General features: G+C 52.4%; 1 protein-coding gene across 9 annotated transcripts in view; it reads right to left on the minus strand.

Annotated features, from left to right (window-relative positions):
• The window catches only part of MGRN1 (mahogunin ring finger 1), a 72,428-nt gene that overhangs the window by 50,672 nt on the left and 1,543 nt on the right, over positions 1–20,213 (minus strand). For 5 of the 9 annotated variants that reach the window (XR_009211829.1, XM_032144627.2, XM_032144626.2 and 2 more), the window contains exon 1: positions 13,372–13,636. The exons of 1 other annotated variant lie outside the window; for it this stretch is intronic. Coding sequence is in view for 6 of the 8 variants with exons in the window: in XM_032144627.2 (XP_032000518.1) it covers positions 13,372–13,459 (88 nt within the window). In the remaining 2 variants the exon portion in view is untranslated. Of the gene's footprint in view, positions 1–13,371; positions 13,637–18,465; positions 18,485–20,213 lie in introns of those variants that run through there. 3 more of the 9 variants (XM_032144625.2, XM_032144629.2, XM_058434133.1) reach the window with 2 other exon arrangements.

Below are 20,213 nucleotides of genomic sequence, written 5' to 3' on the forward strand. Positions count from 1 at the left end.
TCTGGGCCCCCCGTTATCTCTTGTACCTTGTCAATATCTCGTGGTACACAATGTGCAATGAACGCCATCAGACATCTGCGAGAGGAAAACAGGGACATTCTGAATCACTGAAACGAGCCAACCTTGGAAGGGTGGGAGGCACGGGACGTGGCAAGGCCTCCCAAGAATGCGGGCGAAAGGCGAAGCACAGGCCATCTGAGAGCACAGACGGACTCAACGCAGCCGAGGAGCTGCAGCAAACCACCTTCGGAGCTGCGGAGCGTGGAGGGCAGATGAGTAAAGTAGGGCCTTGCTATCAAGCCTGAAAGCACCTGCCCGTGTCTGAACTCCGCACTCACAGTTTTCAGGGAGAAGGCTGACCCATGTTTATCAGACCAGAGTTCGGGGCCCACCGGGTCACAGGTTCCTGATCTGGACCCTTGAAAAGCATTTGCCTCCAAACCCACCAACCCTGGGACACCTCTGAGAGAGAGGCCGGGCTCAGATCTCGGCAGAAAGGCCTTTCCTCCCCACCCCCAACACGGAGACCATGTATGGATCCACAGGCAGGCGTTCCTCGTCCTCCCCGACCAAGGGGGCAGAGGCTGTGCATCTGGGGACAGGATGCCCAAGTCATAAGCAGGCCTTGGAGACAACTGTCCTGCCTGTTCCATCCTAGATAGCCCAGGCTTCCTCCTCACCTTCCAGATGCCCCCAGCCCAATGATGCCCAATGGTGAAGGTTGCTGCACCCTGACCTGAAGGCCACGGCCAAGCTCCCCGCTCTGCAGACCAGCGATTCCACCTTCCCAGCCTGGGCTATTCCCTCCTTGGGATGCCGCGGTGAGGCCAGCCTGGACCACCCTACAGGCCAACCGCCAGCTCATGGTCAACGTTCCCACCGCCATTCTCCTCATAGTGTGACTGCTGCTTTATCTCGTGTACCTGTTGGTTCCCTCTGTCCTCCCCGGCCCAAAAGCAGGCATCATCTACAACTGTCCACGGCCCCGCATCTTCATGACCTCCACCCTCTACGCCACAAGAGCTGGATGAACACTCACCTAATAAATGAAACCAAATGCTGTTGTTACTGGTGTTTGACAGTCAGGGAAACCGAGGCCCGGTGAGGCTGAGTGACCTGCTCAGGCCACACAACCAGTGACAGACATTCTCACTGGGACCCCGGGGCAGACTCCAGAGCCTGCATTCTCAGCCATGGGAAGTAAGCCAAGATGTGAATGAAGACACCCAGCAGGTCTGCCTCCTAAGAAACACAGCGGCCCAGGGACCCGGGACACCGGGGGGGGACTTCACTGGGCTGCCTCAGCCATCGTTCCCACCCGAGGAAGGGGGAGTGGGAAGGCCACGAGGTGTCTGCAGGGTCTCCGAACAGCTCACTCATTCCACCTGCTGAAAATTCTTCTCATGGTCTAACAGGACAGGTGTTCCTGGTTACCAGTCTCACAAAATCAGCTGCTGCATTGCCAATAAACCCCAGGTGGGCCACACCTGCACAAGATCAGGTTCCAGGATGCCCCCACCAGGTGGGAGGCGAGAGGGGGTGGCAGCCCCACAGCCTTCGAGTGCCCTGGGGGTCCCACTCAGCTGTATCACCCACGCATTGATCCCCCTGGGCCTACCATGCTTCCCTGCCTACTACCAGTCCCCCACCCAGCTGGGGAAGTCAACACGGGCTGAGATCTTGATTTTTTTTTTTGAGACGGAGTCTCACTCTGTCACCCAGGCTGGAGTGCAGTGGTGCAATCACGGCTCACTGCAACCTCTGCCTCCCGAGTTCAGGTCATTCTCCTGCCTCAGCCTTCCAAGTAGCTGGGATTACAGGCACCCGCCACCACACCCAGCAATTTTCTGTATTTTTAGTAGAGACAGGGTTTCACCATGTTGGCCAGGCTGGTCTCAAACTCCTGACCTAGTGATCCACCCGCCACAGCCTCCCAAACTGCTGGGATTACAGGCATGAGCCACCACACCCAACCTTGATTTCTTTATCTGGAAACTTGAGATGAGAGGACCACCCTAAACTCAGGACGTCCTGAGGATAAAAAAAACCAATTTACGCAAAGGAGCCTCCGGCAGGTGTGAACACGCTAGCTAGATGTCCCTTTCGGACCTCCCATATGTAAACGTGACACCATATTAGATACTGGGCTCTGGCTTCCAGTGCAGAATACGAAGCTGAGAACAACTCTGACTAAGCAAAGACGCTAGAGCACTGAGGGGGCACAAGCTGTAACCACCTTTTTTGTTGGGGGTGTGTCCTCCCCTTTTCTGGAAACAGCCTCCACCACCCTCAGGGTGGCCCCCACCCCCTAGACAGGGCTGGTTGGCCCTAAGGTGGACACTGGCACGCTAGGCCATCCGAATTCTCCCTGCTGTGGAACGGGACCAGGGACGACGGCAGCACTTGGCCCTTGACCAGCCTGGTGGGTGGCGATGGCCTCACGCACGCCGGAGCAGCTGGGGCGCTCTGCAGGACAGCAGGACGGCGCTGAGGCCGGAGCCGAACAGGGGCTCTGGGTTCCTGCAGCTTCCACTTGTCCGTTTCCCCTGAGGTTACTGGGACTTCCCTTGGAGCCTTCAATACACTCCATTTCTTGCCTGGGCTAGCTTCCATAAATGGCACTGAGGCGGCCAATTTCCAAAGAATTAAAACCATAATAAAAAGCACTTAGAAAAGAGCTCCTATAAACTAGTAAGAAAAAAAAGATAACTCAATTTTTTTTTGTTTTTGTTTTTTTTTTTTGAGACAGTCTCGCTCTGTCGCCCAGGCTGGAGTGCAGTGGCGCGATCTCGGCTCACTGCAAGCTCCGCCTCCCGGGTTCACGCCATTCTCCTGCCTCAGCGCCTCCTGAGTAGCTGGGACTACAGGCGCCCGCCACCGTGCCCGGCTAATTCTTTGTATTTTTAGTAAAGAAGGGGTTTCACCATGTTAGCCAGGATGGTCTCCATCTCCTAACCTTGTGATCCGCCCGTCTTGGCCTCCCAAAGTGCTGGAATTACAGGTGTGAGCCACTGAGCCTGGCCACTCAATTGTTTTAATGCGTAAAAGACTTCACCAGGCACTTCAACAGCAGGATGAGAAACAGATGGCCAATTCGCATACAGAAAGGCGCTCAACCTCACTGGTCATCAGGGAAAAGTACAATGAGAAATTCAAGGTGAAATTGAAAAAAGCTTAAAAACAGCACACACCCCTCACCCTACCTAGTGCCAGTATGAATGCAGAGCGACCAACACCCTTGTTCTTGCCTGCACACATGCAAATTCGTTCACTCCGAAAAGTTTAAAATCTACGAAGGCTGAATGTACCCAATAGCCCCCGACAAGTCCACTCCAGGCATAAAAACGCACCCAAAGACATCAGGCTCAAGGGCACCACTGCCAGACACAAGGATGACCCCAGCTCCCCTGGAGCCCGTCCACGGGCAGGACCGGGACGCTGGAGGGTCCCACAGCAGACACCAGATCACTCACTGTTCACAGACCCCGCCAGGCCACTGCATCCCATCTCATCCTGAGATGGAGCAAGAAGAGCGTCTCCTTCCAGTTCTTTCAAGCTCAAACCCAAGCAGAACTCGCCCAGGGAGGAAGTCGGGGGGTGGTTCCCAGGGAAGAAGGGGGAGGCAGATTGTTCAGAGGGGGACAACAGGGGGCCAGTACTGCTCTATTTTTCTCAATATGTTCACTTTGTGATCATTTATCAAATTGCACATTAATGAGCTGTACATTTCCTAAACGTATGCTAGTATTGGCCAGGCCCAGTGGCTCATGCCTGTAATCCCAGCACTTGCGGAGGCCGAGGCAGGTGGATCACCTGAGGTCAAGAGTTCAAGACCAGCCTGACCAACATGGTGAAACCCTGACTCTACTTAAAAAAAAAAAAAAAAAAAAAAGAAAATACAAAAGTTAGCTGAGGCCAGGCCGTGTGGCTCACATCTGTAATCCCAGCACTTTGGGAGGCTGAGGCGGGCAGATCACGAGGTGAAGAGTTCAAGACCAGCCTAGCCAACATGGTGAAACCACATCTCCACTAAATATACGAAAAAAAAAAAAAATTAGCTGGGCGTCGTGGTGGGCACCTGTAATCCCAGCTACTCAGGAGGCTTTGGTGGGAGAGTCGCTTAAACCTGGGAGGCAGAGGTTGCAGTGAGCCGATATTGCATCACTGCACACCAGCATGGACGACAATGTGAGACTCCGTCTCAAAAAAAAAAAAAAAGTTAGCTGGGTGTGGTGGCCCACACCTGTAATCCCAGCTACTCCGGAGGCAGAAGGAGAATTGCTCGAACCCAGGAGGCGAAGGTTGCAATGAGCTAAGATCGCGCCACTACACTCTAGCTTAGGCGACAGAGCAAGACTCTGTCTCAAAGAAAACAAGAAAAAAAAAAAAAAGAATATGTTAGCCTCAATTTATTATTTTTTATTTACTTGATTTATTAATTTATTTAGAGACAGGGTGTCACTTTGTCACCCAGGGTGGACTGCAGTGGCGCAATCTTGGCTCACTGTGAACTCCACCTCCTGGTTTCAAGAGATTCTCCCACCTCAGCCACCTGAGCAGCTGGGATTACAGGTGTACACCACCACACTTGGCTAATTTTTTTTGTATTTTTAGTATAGACAGGGTTTTGCCATGTTGGCCAGGCTGGCCTCCAACTCCTGACCTCAAGTGATCCACCTGCCTCGGCCTCCCAAAGTGCTGCGATTACACACGTGAGCCCCTGCAGCCAGCCCCCAGCCTCTGATTTTTAATGTCTATATACAGTATGTGTACACACACTTTTTTTCCCCAAAGCAGTGAAGCAATCTTTTCTTTCTTTTGATTCCCCAGAAGGCTCCCTGGGAGTCTGGGCTCTCAGAGACATCACAGAGAGCATCTGTTCCGGGGGGCAAGAGCCCTGTTAGAAGAAAGCTTCGGTTATGTGAGCAGTGGCGCCAGTGCTGAGCCCCGGGGAGCCAACGCAACCTTCTGCCCACCTCAGGGATGCCAGGCCCCGCTGAGGCCACATACCCAAGACCATGCAAGAGGACCCCAGTCCCCAGCAAGCTGGATGAAAGGACTGAGAAAATGGTGTTTCTTCTAATGGCCTCAGGTCCTGATTTCAGTCACTCCTCAAACCTCTCACTTCCTCACTCAGGTCTACGGACAGACAAAAGACTGAATGCTCGCTCAGGATCCAGTGACCCTCCAACACTGCTCCAGGTCAGCTTATCAGCAAACAAGCAGAAGGACACAGGCCCATCCTCTTCCAGCCCCCTCCTAGGGCGCAGCAAGGGGCTGAGCTCTGGGCAATTCTACAGCTGTTCAGCGAGCACAAGTCAGGCACTGCAGGGACGGTGCAGACGACACCATGCCATCCTCCACTGGACAAGATGACCCCAACGCGCAAAGCTAGAGAGCCTCACGGGACACAGCGGAAGGGCGCGGGGAAAGTCAGGCAATGTCGGACCCAGGCGGCACTGGGTCTGGGAGGTGGGCAGGCAGGAGTGGTCACCGCTCCAGGGTCATCCAGGAAACACAGAACATTTTCCAGAAAACTTCCGGGCATCATAAAAAACAAAAGCTGGGCTGGGCGAGGGCCAGGGCCTATCCCTCCCTGCTGGCTCACATGGACTGGCAGCCGGACCTGAAAGGGGCCCAGGGAATCAGAGGTGACCCCCAGGGCTCAGCCAGGGAAACCTGGGACCCCAGTGAGCAAAACACTGGCCAAGGCCACTGAGGAAGTCACTGGCAGAGCTGGGGCTACCATCAGCCCAGGACTCTGAAGCTAGTGCTCCTCCCGCCATACGCCTACAGGGTTGCCCCCAATGGCAGCTGCAATTTTCACAGCCTGTTAGGATTGCTTTTACCTTCGAATGTACCCTACTGTAAAACTCAAGCCCTCTTTAAAAACATTTTTATCATGAGGTCAGGAGATTGAGACCATCCTGGCTAACACGGTGAAACCCCGTCTCTACTAATAATACAAAAAATTAGCCGGGCGTGGTGGCAGGCGCCTGTAGTCCCAGCTACTCGGGAGGCTGAGGCAGGAGAATAGCGTGAACCCAGGAGGCAGAGCTTGCAGTGAGCCGAGATTGCGCCACTGCACTCCAGCCTGGGCGACAGAGCAAGACTCCGTCTCAAAAACAAACAAACAAACAAAAACACTGGACTGGATTTTTCAGTGTGACTTGTATGCTGTCAATTAGATCTCGACAAAACTGTTATTAAGAATAGCCGGGCACAGTGGCTCATGCCTGTAAGCCCAGGTCTTTCGGAGGCTGAGGTAGGTGGATCACGAGGTCAAGAGATCAAGACCATCCCTGCCAACATGGTGAAACCCCATCTCTACTAAAAATACAAAAAGTAGCTGGGCGTGGTGGCACGCACCTGTAGTCCCAGCAACTCAGGAGGCTGAGGCAGGAGAGAATCGCTTGAACCTGGGAGGCAGGGGTTGGAGTGAGTCAAGATTGCACTATTGCCCTCCAGCCTGGGTGACAAAAAAAAAAAAAAAAAAATATATATAAATATATATATAAGAAGAATTGAAGGCAATGTATCACTAATAGATTGGCAAGTATCACTTGCCTTAAATAGGTAAAGTTATCTGAAAAAAAACAACTGAGAAGCTAAATATCAAAATTAATGTAGAGATATACCATGTTCATCGATTCCAGGAGTCAGCATTGTAAAGATGGCAATTCTCACCACGTAGATCTATATATTCAATGTAATACTTATCAAAATTGCAGGCTGTTTTTGTAGAAATAATTGACAGGCTAATTATAAAATGTATATGGAAATGCAAAGAACTTAGCATAACCAAAACAATTTTGAAAGCGAACAAAGTTGGAGAACTTATGCTACCTGATTTCACAACTTACTATCAAACTACAGTAAACAAGCCAGTGTGTTGCTGGTCTAAGAACAGACCAGAATTTCTCAGTCTAAGCACTATGGATATTCTGGGCCCATTTATTATTTATTGTAGGGGACTGTCCTGTGGCCTCTACCCAACAGATGCCCCCAGCTGTGACAATCACAAATGTCTCCAGACATGGCCAAATGTCCCTTGAGGGGGCAAAATTGCCCCAGTTGAGAACTTCTGGGACACACATATAAATCAATGGAACAGAATGGAGAGTCCCAAAATAAACCCTCACATTTATGGTTAACTGGTGGGGTTCTTGTCGTCATTGTTTTGATTTTTAAGAGACATGGTCTTGCTTTGTTATCCAGCCACAATGCCTGGCTTAGGTCAACTAATTTTTGACAAAGGTGCAAAGGCAATTTGATGGGAAGATGATAGTCTCTACAACAAATGATACTAAAATAATTGAATTCCATCCACAAAAAAGGGGGGGTTTAGATCTTTACCTAAAGCCATAAGTGAAACAAATTAATTTGGTCAGGTACAGTGGCTCACACCCGTAATCCCAGCACTCTGGAAGGCCAAGATGGGCAGATTGCTTCAGTTCAGGAGTTTGAGGCCAGCCTGGACAACACGGTGAAACCCTGTCTCTACAAAAAAAAAATACAAAATCTTTGCTGGGCATAGTGGTACACACATATAGCTGGGAAAACCCAGCTACGTGGGAGGCTGAGGTGGGAGAATCACCTGAGCCAGGAAGTCAAGGCTAGAGTGAGCTGACATCATGCCACTATACTCCAGCCAGAAAGACAGAGTAAGACCCTATCTCAAAATTTAAAAAAAAAAAAAAAAATTAATTAATTCTAAATGGATCAAAGACCTAAATGTAAGAGCTGAAACTATGAAACTTCCAGAAAAGGCCGGGTAGAGTGGCTCATGCCTGTAATCCCAGCAACCTGAGAGGCCAAGGCAGGGAGATCACAATGTCAGTTCAAGACCAGCCTGGCCAATATGGTGAAAACCCCGTCTCTACTAAAAAATCCAAAAAGTAGCCGGGCGTGGTGGCTCACACCTGTAATTTCAGCTACTCAGTAGGCTGAGGTAGAAGAATCGCTGGAACCCAAGCAGAGGCTGCAGTGAGCTAAGATCAGGCCACTACACTCCAGCCTGGGTGACAGAGGGAGACTCTGTGTCAAAAAAAACCAACAACAACAACAAAAAATGCTAGAAGAAAATCTTTGTGACCTTGACCTAGGCAAAGATTTTTTTTTTTTTTTTTTTTTTTTTTTTTGAGAGGGAGTCTCACTCTGTCGCTCAGGCTGGAGTGCAGTGGTGCAATCTCGGCTCACTGCAACCTCTGCCCGCCGGGTTCCAGCGATTCTCCTGCCTCGGCCTCCCAATTAGCTGGGACTACAGGCACATGCCGCCACACCCGACTAATTTTTTGTATTTTAGGAGACACGGAGTTTCACCATGTTGCCCAGGCTGGTCTCGAACTCCTGAGCTCAGATAATCCACCCACCTCAGTCTCCCAAAGTGCTAGGATTACAGGCGTGAACCACCACATCTGGGCTTTTCTTTTTCTTTTTTTTTTTTTTGAGATGGCGTCTCAGTTTGCCCAGGCTGGAGTGAAGTGGCGCCATGTTGGCTCACTGGAACCCAACTCCACCTCCCAGGTTCAAGCAATTCTCCTGCCTCAGCCTCCTGAGTAGCTAGGATTACAGGTGTACGCCATCACGTCCAGCTAATTTTTGTATTTTTAGTAGAGACAAGGTTTCACCTTGTTGGCCAGGCTGGTCTCGAACTCCTGACCTCAGGTGATCCGCCCACCTCAGCCTCCCATAATGCAAGGATGACAGGCATGAACCACCACACCCAGCTGCCTGTATGATTTTTTTTTGAGACGGTGCCTCGCTCTTTCACCAGGCTGGAGTGCAGTGGCGTGATCTCGGCCCACTGCAACCTCCGCCTCCCGGGTTCAAACAATTCTCCTGCCTCAGCCTCCTGAGTAGCTGGGACTACAGGTGTGCGCCACCACGCCCAGCTGATTTTTGTATTTTTAGTAGAGATGGGGTTTCACCAAGTTGGCCAGGCTGGTCTCAATCTCTTTACCTCCTGATCCGCCCACCTTGGCCTCCCAAAGTGCTAGGATTACAAGTGTGAGCCACCGCACCTGGCCCCAAGATTTCTTAAACGTAACTCCAAAAGCAGTATCCACTTAAAAAGCAATAAATGAGACTACGTCAAACTTCAAAACTTTTGCTCTTCAAAAGAAACACAGTTAAGAAAATTAAAAGACAAACCGGACTGGGAGAAAATATTTGCAAATCACATGGCTAACAGGAGAATCCTATCCAAAACACATAAAGAACGCTTTGTTACAACTTCCTAAGATAAACAATCCAGTTTTTGAAAATTGGACAAAAGACTCAAATAGACAATTCTCACACACACACACACAAATACACGAACAGAAAGCAGGCCAGGAGCAGTGGCTCACCCCTGTAATCCCAGCACTTTGGAGGCCGAGGTGGGCAGATCACCTGAGGTCGGGAGTTCGAGACCAGCCTTGCCAACACGGTGAAACCCCGTCTCTATTAAAAATACAAAAATTAGCCTGGCATGGTGGCGAGTGCCTATAATCCCAGCTACTCGGGAGGCTGACACAGGAGAATCACTTGAAACCAGGAGGCAGAGGTTGCAGTGAGCCAAGATCGAGTGCCCTGCACTCCAGGGCAAGAGCGAGACTCTGTCTCAAAAAAAAAAAAACAGAAAGGGCTGGGCATGGTGGCTCACGTCTATAATCCCAGCACTTTGGGAGGCCGAGGCAGGCAGATCACCAGAGGTCAGGAGTTCGAGACCAGACTGGCCAACATGGTGAAACCTCATCTGTACTAAAAATTTAAAAATTAGCCGGGCATGGTGGTGCGCACCTGTAATCCCAGCTACTTGGGAGGCTGAAACAGGAGAATCGCTTGAACCCAGGAGGCAGAGGTTGCACTGAGCCGAGATCATGCCACTGCACTGCAGCCTGGGCGACAGAGCAACACACCATCTCAAAGAAAAAAGAAAGCAGATCACTGATGGGCTGAGGGTGGGGGTTGCAGTAGGGACTCTGCAAACAGATGGAAAGAAACTTTTATAAGGGAAATGTCTGTAATTGTGGTGACGACTGCACAATTCTTTTTTTTTTTTTTTTGAGATGGAGTCTTGCTCTGGCACCCAGGCTGGAGTGCAGTGGTGCGATCTTGGCTCACTGCAAGCTTCGCCTCCCAGGTTCAGGTCATTCTCCTGCCTCAGTCGCCTGAGTAGCTGGGACCACAGGTGCCCGCCACCACGCCCGGCTAATTTTTTGTATTTTAGTAGAGACGGGCTTTCACCGTGTTAGCCAGGATGGTCTCGATCTCCTGACCTTGTGATCCGCCCACCTCGGCCTCCCAAAGTGCTGGGATTATAGGTGTGAGCCACCACACCCGGCCACAATTCTTTTTTTTTGAGATGGAGCCTCACTCTGACACCTAGACTGAAGTGCAGTGGCGCAGTCTAGGCTCACTGCAACCTCCGCCTCCCGGGTTCATGCCATTCTCCTGCCTCAGCCTCCTGAGTAGCTGGGACTACAGGCGCCCGCCACCACGCCTGGCTAATTTTTTGTATTTTTAGTAGAGACGGGGTTTCACCGTGTTAGCCAGGATGGTCTTGATCTCCTGACCTCGTGATCCGCCCGCCTCGGCCTCCCAAAGTGCTGGGATTACAGGCGTGAGCCACCGCGCCCGACCTATTTTTTGAGACGGAGTCTCGCTCTGTCACCCAGGCTGGAGTGCAGTGGCGCAATCTCGGCTCACTGCAGCCTCCGCCTCTCAGCTTCAAGCAATTCGGCCTGCCTCAGCCTCCCGCGTAGCTGGGACTACAGGCGCCCGCCATCACACCTGGCTAAATTTTGTTTGTATTTTTAGTAGAGACGGGGTTTCGCGGTGTTAGCCAGGATGGTCTCAATCTCCTGACCTCGTGATCCGCCCACCTTGGCCTCCCAAAGTGCTGGGATTACAGGCGTGAGCCACCGCGCCTGGCCAAACGACTGCACAATTCTATAATTTAACTAAAAATCATCAAATCATGTTTACAATGGATGAGTTGTGTGGTACCTGAACTACACCTCAATAAAGCTGTGAAGAGCAAAATTGATACAGTGAAAACAAAGCTAATATTAAATTCAAGCCGAGCACTGCTGCAGAACGTGCTGAAAGTTCCATTAAGAAAACCGGACAGTGTTAGGTGTTAAAAATGCATATATTACCACCCAGTGACTCTTTCTCCTTGACATAATCAACAAAATTGACAGAGATGTGAAAAGAAAGCTTTCTCATCAGGTGATTGAATGGTCCATGGTGGCAACCCCTAAAATCATCTTAAACGTCTCCACGGTCCCCAGTCTGCCCTTGGGGAAACACACCAAAATGCTGCTGAGGCCTGGCCTGCCTCCCACCCTTGACCTTACAGAGTTCTCCTTAAGGAGAGAGGAGAAGAGGGGAGTCTAGGAAACCAGTGGGGGCACAAAGGCAAGGACCGGAAGAGATGAACAAATAGAACAAGTGTCTGCAGGGTCCCAGGCAAGGATGGAGAAGAGAAAGGGAAAAAGCACAGCTGGAGAGGACCTGTGGACTTGACGGGCCCAGAGCACTGCTGGCACTGGCAACATGACCCAGGCAGCTGATGGGTTTCACCTGGGTGCCAGTGCCAAGCAATTAATAGTGGCAGACTGGAGTGTTCTGTGATGGGTGCTCAGTGGGAGGGAGGGCCATGAGTGATTAGCAATGACATTTCAGCCACAGTGGGATCCCGAAGTGGGGTGTAAATGCCATGTATGTTATTTTGTCCAGGCCAAGGGAAGAAGGGACATCAAGTGAGCTCAGGTCCCAGGTGACAGGAAGTGCCACTCAACTTTTTGATATCTGTGTCATACCACTGCTTACTATGATTAGGGTCATTAGCTAGTCACGTAGCTTCCTTTATGAGCAATTGTAGCAGCTATCATTTGGGGACTTCTGAGCCAGGTGTGGTTCTGAGAGCTGTATAAGCATCAGCCCGTTTTACAGATGAGGAAACTGGGATCCAGGGGATTAAGCAACCTCGACCAAGTTCACTCAGCCAGAGACAGGCTGGAAGAACATCAGAGATGAAAGAGGACAACAGCAAACTGCTCCATCTGATGTGGAGCCATCAGCCCTCGGAACCTCCAGGGAAACCCCAGGGCCGAACCACCCAAAGGCCAGGCTGCCCCGCTGCTGGGCCTGGGATACAGCTGTGCTCTCCACAGCAGGCAGGCAACAGTGCGTTCTGCCTAGCTCTGAGTCCATCCCCTTCAGAGTGCCCCCAAACTGTGCTGGTTCCCCTCACTGCATCCCAGTGGCCCCAGGCCCTCACCTAGTCACATCTTACAAAACCTGGGCAGAGTAGTTTTTCAAACCTGAGTGGACGTAAAACTCACGTGGGGAATGGGTTGAAAATGCAGGTTCCCAGGCCCCAGGGGGTCCCAGGCAGGCCCTGGCATGTCTAGCAGTCCTCCCCGCTTGTGCACCTGGCCCACACTCAGAGAAATCTGGCCTGTGGGTCTCCAGAGACACCCAGGAGACTGAGACATCAGATCAGATGAGACGCCAGGATCTGAGGACCCAATCTAGATGTCCCCATGATACCCAAGTTCTCTCTCCTCTTCCTTCTCTCCTTTCCACCACAAATGACCCCACGAGGAGACGGAGGGTGAGACTTGGAGCTACATGCTCCCAGTCAACCCATGCTCATCAATAGAGGCAGAAAGAGAGCAGGGAACAAAGCTACGTGGGAGCCCCACACCTGCTCCTGGTCCCAACTATGCTTCCATCCAGCTGAGATCTTGGCAGTCACTTCCTCCTTGGTGGCTTAGGTCCCTCAGCCATAACACAGAGACCTGAGTATCGGGTGGGTCCTCTCAGCAAGGACCCTGGCCCCTCCCGATCAATTATAATAATCTCCTTGGGCCCAGCCCCACTCCTCCAACCCACACACCAAGAGCCTCCGTCTTGATGGGAGGGAAAGTGCCCAAACCACTGGCTCGGCCTTCACACCAAGCCACTAAAGAAAGCGAAAGCCGGCCCCCGCGGTGAGGTCAATCTGATGATAATGAGCGCTTTCTAGGCAGGAGCAGTGCGCCGGGACCCGCGCTCAGCACCCCGCCCCGCCTTCGAGGTTTCCCCCTGGAGCTCCCCCGTGTTACGAGGACAGAGCTGAGGCGCCCGGTGCGAAGGGACTGCCCCAAGGTCACCCAAGCCGGGCAGTAGCAGCGCCGAGTACGGCTCGGGCAGGTTCCTCCGGGGCCCCCAGCTACGCCTAGGGGTCGGGGCCGCGGGGCCCCGCGAAGGCTCGGGGTAGCAACGAGGCCCGGAGGGGGCCGAGCAGGGCGCCCGCCCCCAGACCCCGCCCCCGCGCCCTCCGGGCCCGCGTTCCAGCGCGTGCCTAGCAGTTCGCGCCTGGGGCCGGGCGCTCACCGGACTTCGGAGGGTAGCGATAGGCCGAGTTCGCCTGGATGTCGATGTCCTCCACCCCCGCGATGCGGCGGCTGAGAATGGAGCCCATGGTGCGCGGCGCTGCCAGGCAGGGGGCAGGGGGCAGGGGCCAGGGGCCAGGGCCGGAACGGGAGCGGCGACAGCGGCGGGGTCCTCACGCGGACATGGCCCGGACCAGGCCGCACGGACGCTAGTCCACAGCTGCGGAGGCGCCTCGAGCCCCCACCCCCGGCTCGGCCCGGGGCCCGACGCCACGGCGGCCCTCCGCCTCCCGGACCCGGGGCACGTCGGGAAATGGAGTCCTCTCGCCGCCGAAAAGCAGCGCGGGAAGCCCGTCTGGGAACTATCTTTCCCAGGATGCTCCGTTCCCAGGCCCTCTGACGTATTGAGAAGCACTCCGGGCCAAACCAAATGGACCTAAATTCAGACGGAAGGAACCAACAAACCACACCGTAAATGGTCCTTCCCTCTGCGTTTCAAGCGCTGCACTAACATATTAACTCTTTGGTCATTTCCTCATCTGTTCGCTTAGAGACTCTCCTGGGGCCCCAGCGCCTTCCACTTTTCCCCTCTGAAATAGCTCCCTGAGTCGCTGTGGTTCTCCCCACTACCCTGAGTTTGTCTCCCGCCCCGACCGGCAGAGGGCGCAGCTGCACCTGCCACCCGGAGTCCACTTGCAGAGTGTGCACGGAAGAAGCGAAGCACCTGCTTTGGCCTTGGCCAGAATTTGAGGACTACCATTTGGGGACTTCTGAACCAGGTGTATAGGCATCAGCCTGTTTTACAGATGAGGAAGCTGGGATCCAGGGGGTTAAGCAACCTCCGGCCCCCTGACAAGGCTGAGGCCAGGTGCAGTGGCTCACCTGTAATCCCAATACTTTGGCCCCACGTCCGGAACAATTAGTTTAGAGACTTAATTTCACAGCCTCCACGGAAGGCAGTAGACTCTCCTACATTTTACACACGGGGAAACTGAGGCACAGTAGAGCGAGAGCCGCATGAAATGGCGCTGGTGGCAAGATTGCAAGAATCGCTTTCAGAATGAAAACCTCTCAGTGTGCAAGGTGTTCCCTGGCTTTTGACGCACACACAGTAGTGCAAATAGATCGCTTTTTGCCTACTTTTCAGCTGAGGAACTGGGATTCTGAGCAGAGTGATTTCCCAAGTCAAGCCTGCTGTACCAAGAAAGCAGCTAGGGAGGGCAGGGCAGACTGAGTCTCCGATGGTGAGTTCACCACAGTCCATATGGAAATGCTTCTTATACCCTTGCAGAGACCATGGTCCAGGATCCAGTCTTCCTTTTTTTTTTTAAATTGTTCTGTCGCACAGTCTGGAGAGAAGTGGCACAATCTCAGCTCACTACAGCCTTTGCCTCCCGTGTTCAAGCGATTCTCGTGCCTCAGCCTCCCCAGTAGCTGGGGTTACAGGCATGCACCATCACACCCAGCCAATTTTTGCATTTTTAGTAGAGACAGGGTTTCACCATGTTAGCCAGGCTGGTCTTGAACTCCTGGCCTCAAGTGATCTGCCTGCCTCGGCCTACCAGTGTTGGGATTACAGATGAGCCACTGCACCTGGTCTCAGCCTTCCTCTTGTCAGGTGAACTTGGGAAGCCAAATGAGTATGGCAGCCAAGAGACTTGTGTGATTGCGAGGCAGGTCCAGGTCTTGGAGGAGCCTGATTAAATCTCCCTGCCCCACAACCAAGATCCACACTTACTGAGCATTATGTGCCAGGCATCATGCTGAGGGCTCTGCACATATTCTCTCATCTAATTCTTTGATGTTGGCTGGGCGCAGTGGCTCACACCTGTAATCCTAACACTTTGGGAGGCTGAGGCAGGCAGAGAGTCTGCACCCAGGAGTTCCAGAACAGACTGGGCAATATGTCTGTTGCCATCTCTACCAAAAATGTAAAAATTAGTCAGGTGTGATGGCACGCCCCTGTAGTCACAGCTACTCTGGAGGTGGAGGCGGGAGCATAGCTTGAGCCTGGGAGGTCGAGGCTGCGGTGTGCCATGATCATGCCACTGCACTCCAGCCTGAGTGATAGAATGAGACTCTATCTCTAAAAAGGATAAAAATTTAAAAAAATAAAATATTAGGCCGGGTGCGGTGGCTCATGCCTGTAAGCCTAGCACTTTGGGAGGCCAAGGCAGGTGGATCACGAGGTCAGGAGATCGAGACCATCCTGGCTAACATGGTGAAACCCCATCTCTATTAAAAAAAAAATACAAAAAATTAGCCGGGAGTGGTGGAGGGCGCCTGTAGTCCCAACTACTCGGGAGCTGAGGCAGGAGAATCGCTTGAACCTGGGAGGTGGAGGTTACAGTGAGCCAAGATTGGGCCACTGCACTCCAGTGTGGGTGACAGAGCGAGACTCTGTTTCCAAAAATAATAATAATTAAAAAACAATTATCTGGCTGGGCACAATGGTTCACGCCTGGAATTCCAGCACTTTGGGAGGCCGAGGTGGGTGGATCATCCTAGGTCAGGAGTTCGAGACCAGCCCGGCCAACATGGCAAAACCCCGTCTCTACTAAAAACATAAAAATTAGCTGGGTGTGGTGGCACGTGCCTGTAATCCCAGCTACTTGGGAGGCTGAGATGGAAGAATTGCTTGAACCTGGAAGGCGGAGGATGCAGTGAGCTAAGATCACCCCACTGCACTCCAGCCTGGGCGACAGAGCAAGACTTTGTCTCAAAAAAAAAAAAAAAAATCTGATGTAGATTCTGTTTCCAATACCAATTTACAAAACAGGAAAGTGAGGCTCAGAAAAATGAAGTACCCTAATGAGGTTGCACAGTAGGTGGGTGGCACAGCTGGAATTGAGCCAGGCCACTGCTCTTACCTGGGCACATCCCTGCCTCCACAGAGGCATGCTCCCGAGTGCCACATTGCCAGGCTCTTGCCCCCAGATGGATGGGCCTGAAGACCCCCCACTCACTGTGATCTCTCTTCATTTTATATTTCTTTCCATTGAATCACGTAATTCACGTACATGTAAATACATTTGTGTATCAACGCTGCATTCAATCGACTGCCCTCCCCGTTTGCGGGGAGGAAGGGAGCGTCCTGAGGATCAGCTGTTGCCACTGAACACTGAGAGCACATCCTCCCTATGGAGGCTTATGGAGCCTGGGCCAGAGCAGTCGTTTTCACCAGGTGGATGTGTCATTAACTCTTCTTCTCAACAGAGCTTTGGACTCAAGGTGTCCTCAAAGCCCTTTCAGCAGTATTTTTCTGTGCTTACCCACACCCAGCTGGAAGACAGGCCCTTCCCGATTTGGTCCAAGTTCCATTATCAACATCTGAGTGGATTCATTTATTTTTATCATTTATTTAATTTATTTATCTTTTTTTTTGAGATGGAGCTCTCAGCTCTGTCACCCAGGCTGGAGGGCAATGGCGCGATATTGGCTCACTGCAACCTCTGCCTCCCAGGTTCAAGCAATTCTCCTGCCTCGGCCTCCCTAGTAGCTGGGATTATACGCATGTGCCACCACGCCTGGCTAATTTTGTGTTTTTAGTAGAGACAGGGTTTCTCCATGTTGGTCAGGCTGGTCTTGAACTCCTGACCTCAGGTGATCCGCCCGTCTTGGCCTCCCAAAGTGCTGGGATTACAGGCATGTGCCACCGCGCCCGGCCTGGATTCATTTATTTATGTTTGCAGACAGAGTCTCACTCTATCACCCAGTGGGATCTCGGCTCGCTTTAACTTCCGCCTCCCAGGTTCAAGTGGTTCTCCTGCCTCAGCCTCCCGAGTAGCTGGGATTACAGGCACCCACAACTAATTTTTGTATTTTTAGTAGCGACAGGGTTTCACCATGTTGGCCAGGCTGGTCTTTAACTCCTGACCTCAGGCAATCCCCCCATCTTGGCCTCCCAAAGTGCTGGGATTACAGGCGTGAGCCGTCGTGCCTGGCCAATTCACTGATTTATTCAACAAATATTTATCCTGCAGCTACTATGTGACAGGTGATGAACCAGGCAACAGGAATCAAATGGTAGGACAAGCTAGGTATGGAGGCTACAGGCAGGTGAGGAAATAGACACTAGAAAGGTTAACAAGTATATAATTCCAAAATGTGGTGGGTGCTCTGCAGAAAACATTGAGATGCAATTGATACTACTGGCAGGGGAGTCAGGGAAGGGGTTTTTTTGAGGAGGTGACAGCTAAGCCAGGACTTCATTTGGTTTTGTTGTTGTTGTTATTGTTGTCTGAGACGCAGTCTCACTCTGTTGCCCCAGCTGGAGTGCAGTGGCGAGATCTCAGCTCACTGCAACCTCCGCCCCCTGGGTTCAAGCAATTCTTCTGCCTCAGCCTCCCAAGTAGCTGGGACTACAGGCGCGTGCCAGCACACCCAGCTAATTTTTGTATTTTTAGTAGAGATGGGGTTTCACCGTGTTGGCCAGGCTGGTCTTGAACACCTGACCTCAGGTAATGCACCCACCTCGGCCTCCCAAAGTGCTGGGATTATAGGCGTGAGCCACCGCGCCCAGTTGCTAAGTCAGGACTTGAAATACAATTAATAGCCAGCCAGGCAAAGTGTGAGGGAGGAGGCTGCTCCAGGTTCTAGGTAGGGGTAATGGCATATACAAACCTCTATAGTGGGAAAGAACTGAGTACGGCACAGGACTAGAATCAAGTGAGAGGGAGATGACAGAATCCGAGCCTCAGGACCAAGGCAAGGGCCAGATCTTGCCTCTCATTCAGCCAGCATTGGGCTGTCTGAAACATAAAGACGGGGCCAGGTGCGGTGTCCCATGCCTGTAATCTCAGCATTTTGGGAGGCCAAGGTAGGTGGATCGCTTGAGCCTAGGAGTTCGAGGCCAGCCTGGGCACCATGGCAAAACCCTGTCTCTACAAAAAATATAAACATTAACCAGGCGTGGTGGTGCACATCTGTAGTCCCAGCTACTTGGGAGGCTGAGGTGGAAGGATCGTTTGAGCCCGGGAGGTCGAGGCCGTAGTGAGCCATGATTGCGCGACTGCACTCCAGCCTGGGTGACAGAGTGAGACCCTGTCTCAAAAATAAAATAATAAAATAAAATAAAATAAACATAAAGACAGACCCTGGAGACGACTGATGGCTTCCTGGTCTGAGTGCCTGAGTCTCAAGTCTCGACTTCTCAAGCCCCTGAGTGGGCAGGATCCTGGCATATTCTGGTGCTCCCAGAGCCAGGCACCCGGTGGGTGTCTGATAAGCACATCTGTGGAATAAATCAAAGAATGGGGTGAGGAGGAGGCAGCCAGGGCCCTGGGCCCCCCATGGACTGGCCATGTGAAGTCTGGCAAAGCCTCGAACCTCTTGGGCCCTCAGGTGACATAAGGGCACTGCTGGAAATGCCTTCTCCTCTCCCTCCCACTAGGTGCTGGCCCCAGCTGTCAGGTTCCATCCCAGCCTGCTAAGGAATCCAAAGTTCACTCTCCAACCAGGCTAATCCTGGCTGAAAACAAGGTTGTTTTTTAATTCTCTGTTGCCCCTGGAAAAACAAGCTGGCTTGGGGGATGGGGGTGAGGGGGTTGCATGGAGACCAGTAAGGTGACCTTTGACTCTGCCAGCCCCACCTGCCCAACTCTTGCCAGCCTGCTGGCCTGAGAGAGCTCCTCCTGAGCTGGGCAAGCCTGGGCACGCAGCTAAGTGGTACCTGGACGATGGTGGAAGGAGGGGTGAAGGCACTTCCTGCCTCCCTATGCAAGGCAAGCCCCCAGTGGGCCCTGCCGGGACAGTGTCCCTCCTCCCTTGCCGGACATGCACCATGGGTGCCCACTCTTCTCCACAGGTTCTGAACATCAGAGGGTAAGGCTGGATTCCAGCCTCAGTTTTATCTGTAAAATAGGGCTAGGGCTTCCCAGAGTGGTCCAGATGGAGGCAAAGAGGTGAGAGCACTAGAACCGTGCAACTAGCACCAGGCCCTGCACTACGCACCTTACAGACATTAATCTTCCACAGCAGTGAGGCCAGAACGCAGCCCCGCCAGTGAGAAAGTGAAGCCCAGAGCTCTGGTAACTCGCTCAACATTAAGCATTAAGTCATTAAGCATCGGAGTCAAGCCTGACACCCAGGTCTGTCTGGCTCCTGAACCTGCCCACCTTCTACCACACTGTGTTGTCGTCCCAGTGGCAATTATTATAGCGGGAATCATACTCAGAGCTGGTTTTTACTGTGGGCCTACCCTATGGAGCACTTTGCCCATATTAATTCAGGCATATGAACTTTGCAAAGGTTAAGGAGCAACTCTTAGCAAGAGCAAACATCTCTTGGAACCATCAGGGTTTACAAAATACTGTGGCCCCTAAGTGATCCCCAAGCAGCAGGAAAGAAGTTTAAACTGTATTTCCCGTGGTCAGGTGGCTTCTGCCGAGGCTAAGTGCCTGCCTGGGAAAAGCGAGGACTCAGTGTCCGCCCCTTGCCCATAGGCCAGGCTCCCAGCCCCAGCCCTCAGAGACCAACTCCACTGCACCCTGACTCCCTTCCCTCCCCAGCCCTCTCCGCTATCTCAGTGCCCCAGCCTTCCCCACCACCCTACCCTCCCACCCCAGGACATTTCAGGTCCAGTCCACTAGTTCCCCCACTGTCCTCCTCCCACCACCCAATTGGAGAGTCCTTGGTCAGGCTTGAGGGGCCCGGGTAGGAGCCGCAGCTTGAGGCAATTCCCTCCATTTCATCCAATTCCGAAGGCAGGGCAGACTCCCCTGGAACCAGACACATCAAGGACATCGCCTAGTTCAGACCGGAGCTCTCCACCACCATCTGATCCCAGCACAGCCACAGCCACAGTGATCGCAACGTGTACAAGGGTTCAGATCTGTTTAAACA

This window comes from Hylobates moloch, unplaced genomic scaffold (genome assembly GCF_009828535.3).
Source record: "Hylobates moloch isolate HMO894 unplaced genomic scaffold, HMol_V3 SCAFFOLD_23, whole genome shotgun sequence".
In the NCBI taxonomy this organism is placed as follows: domain Eukaryota; kingdom Metazoa; phylum Chordata; class Mammalia; order Primates; family Hylobatidae; genus Hylobates; species Hylobates moloch.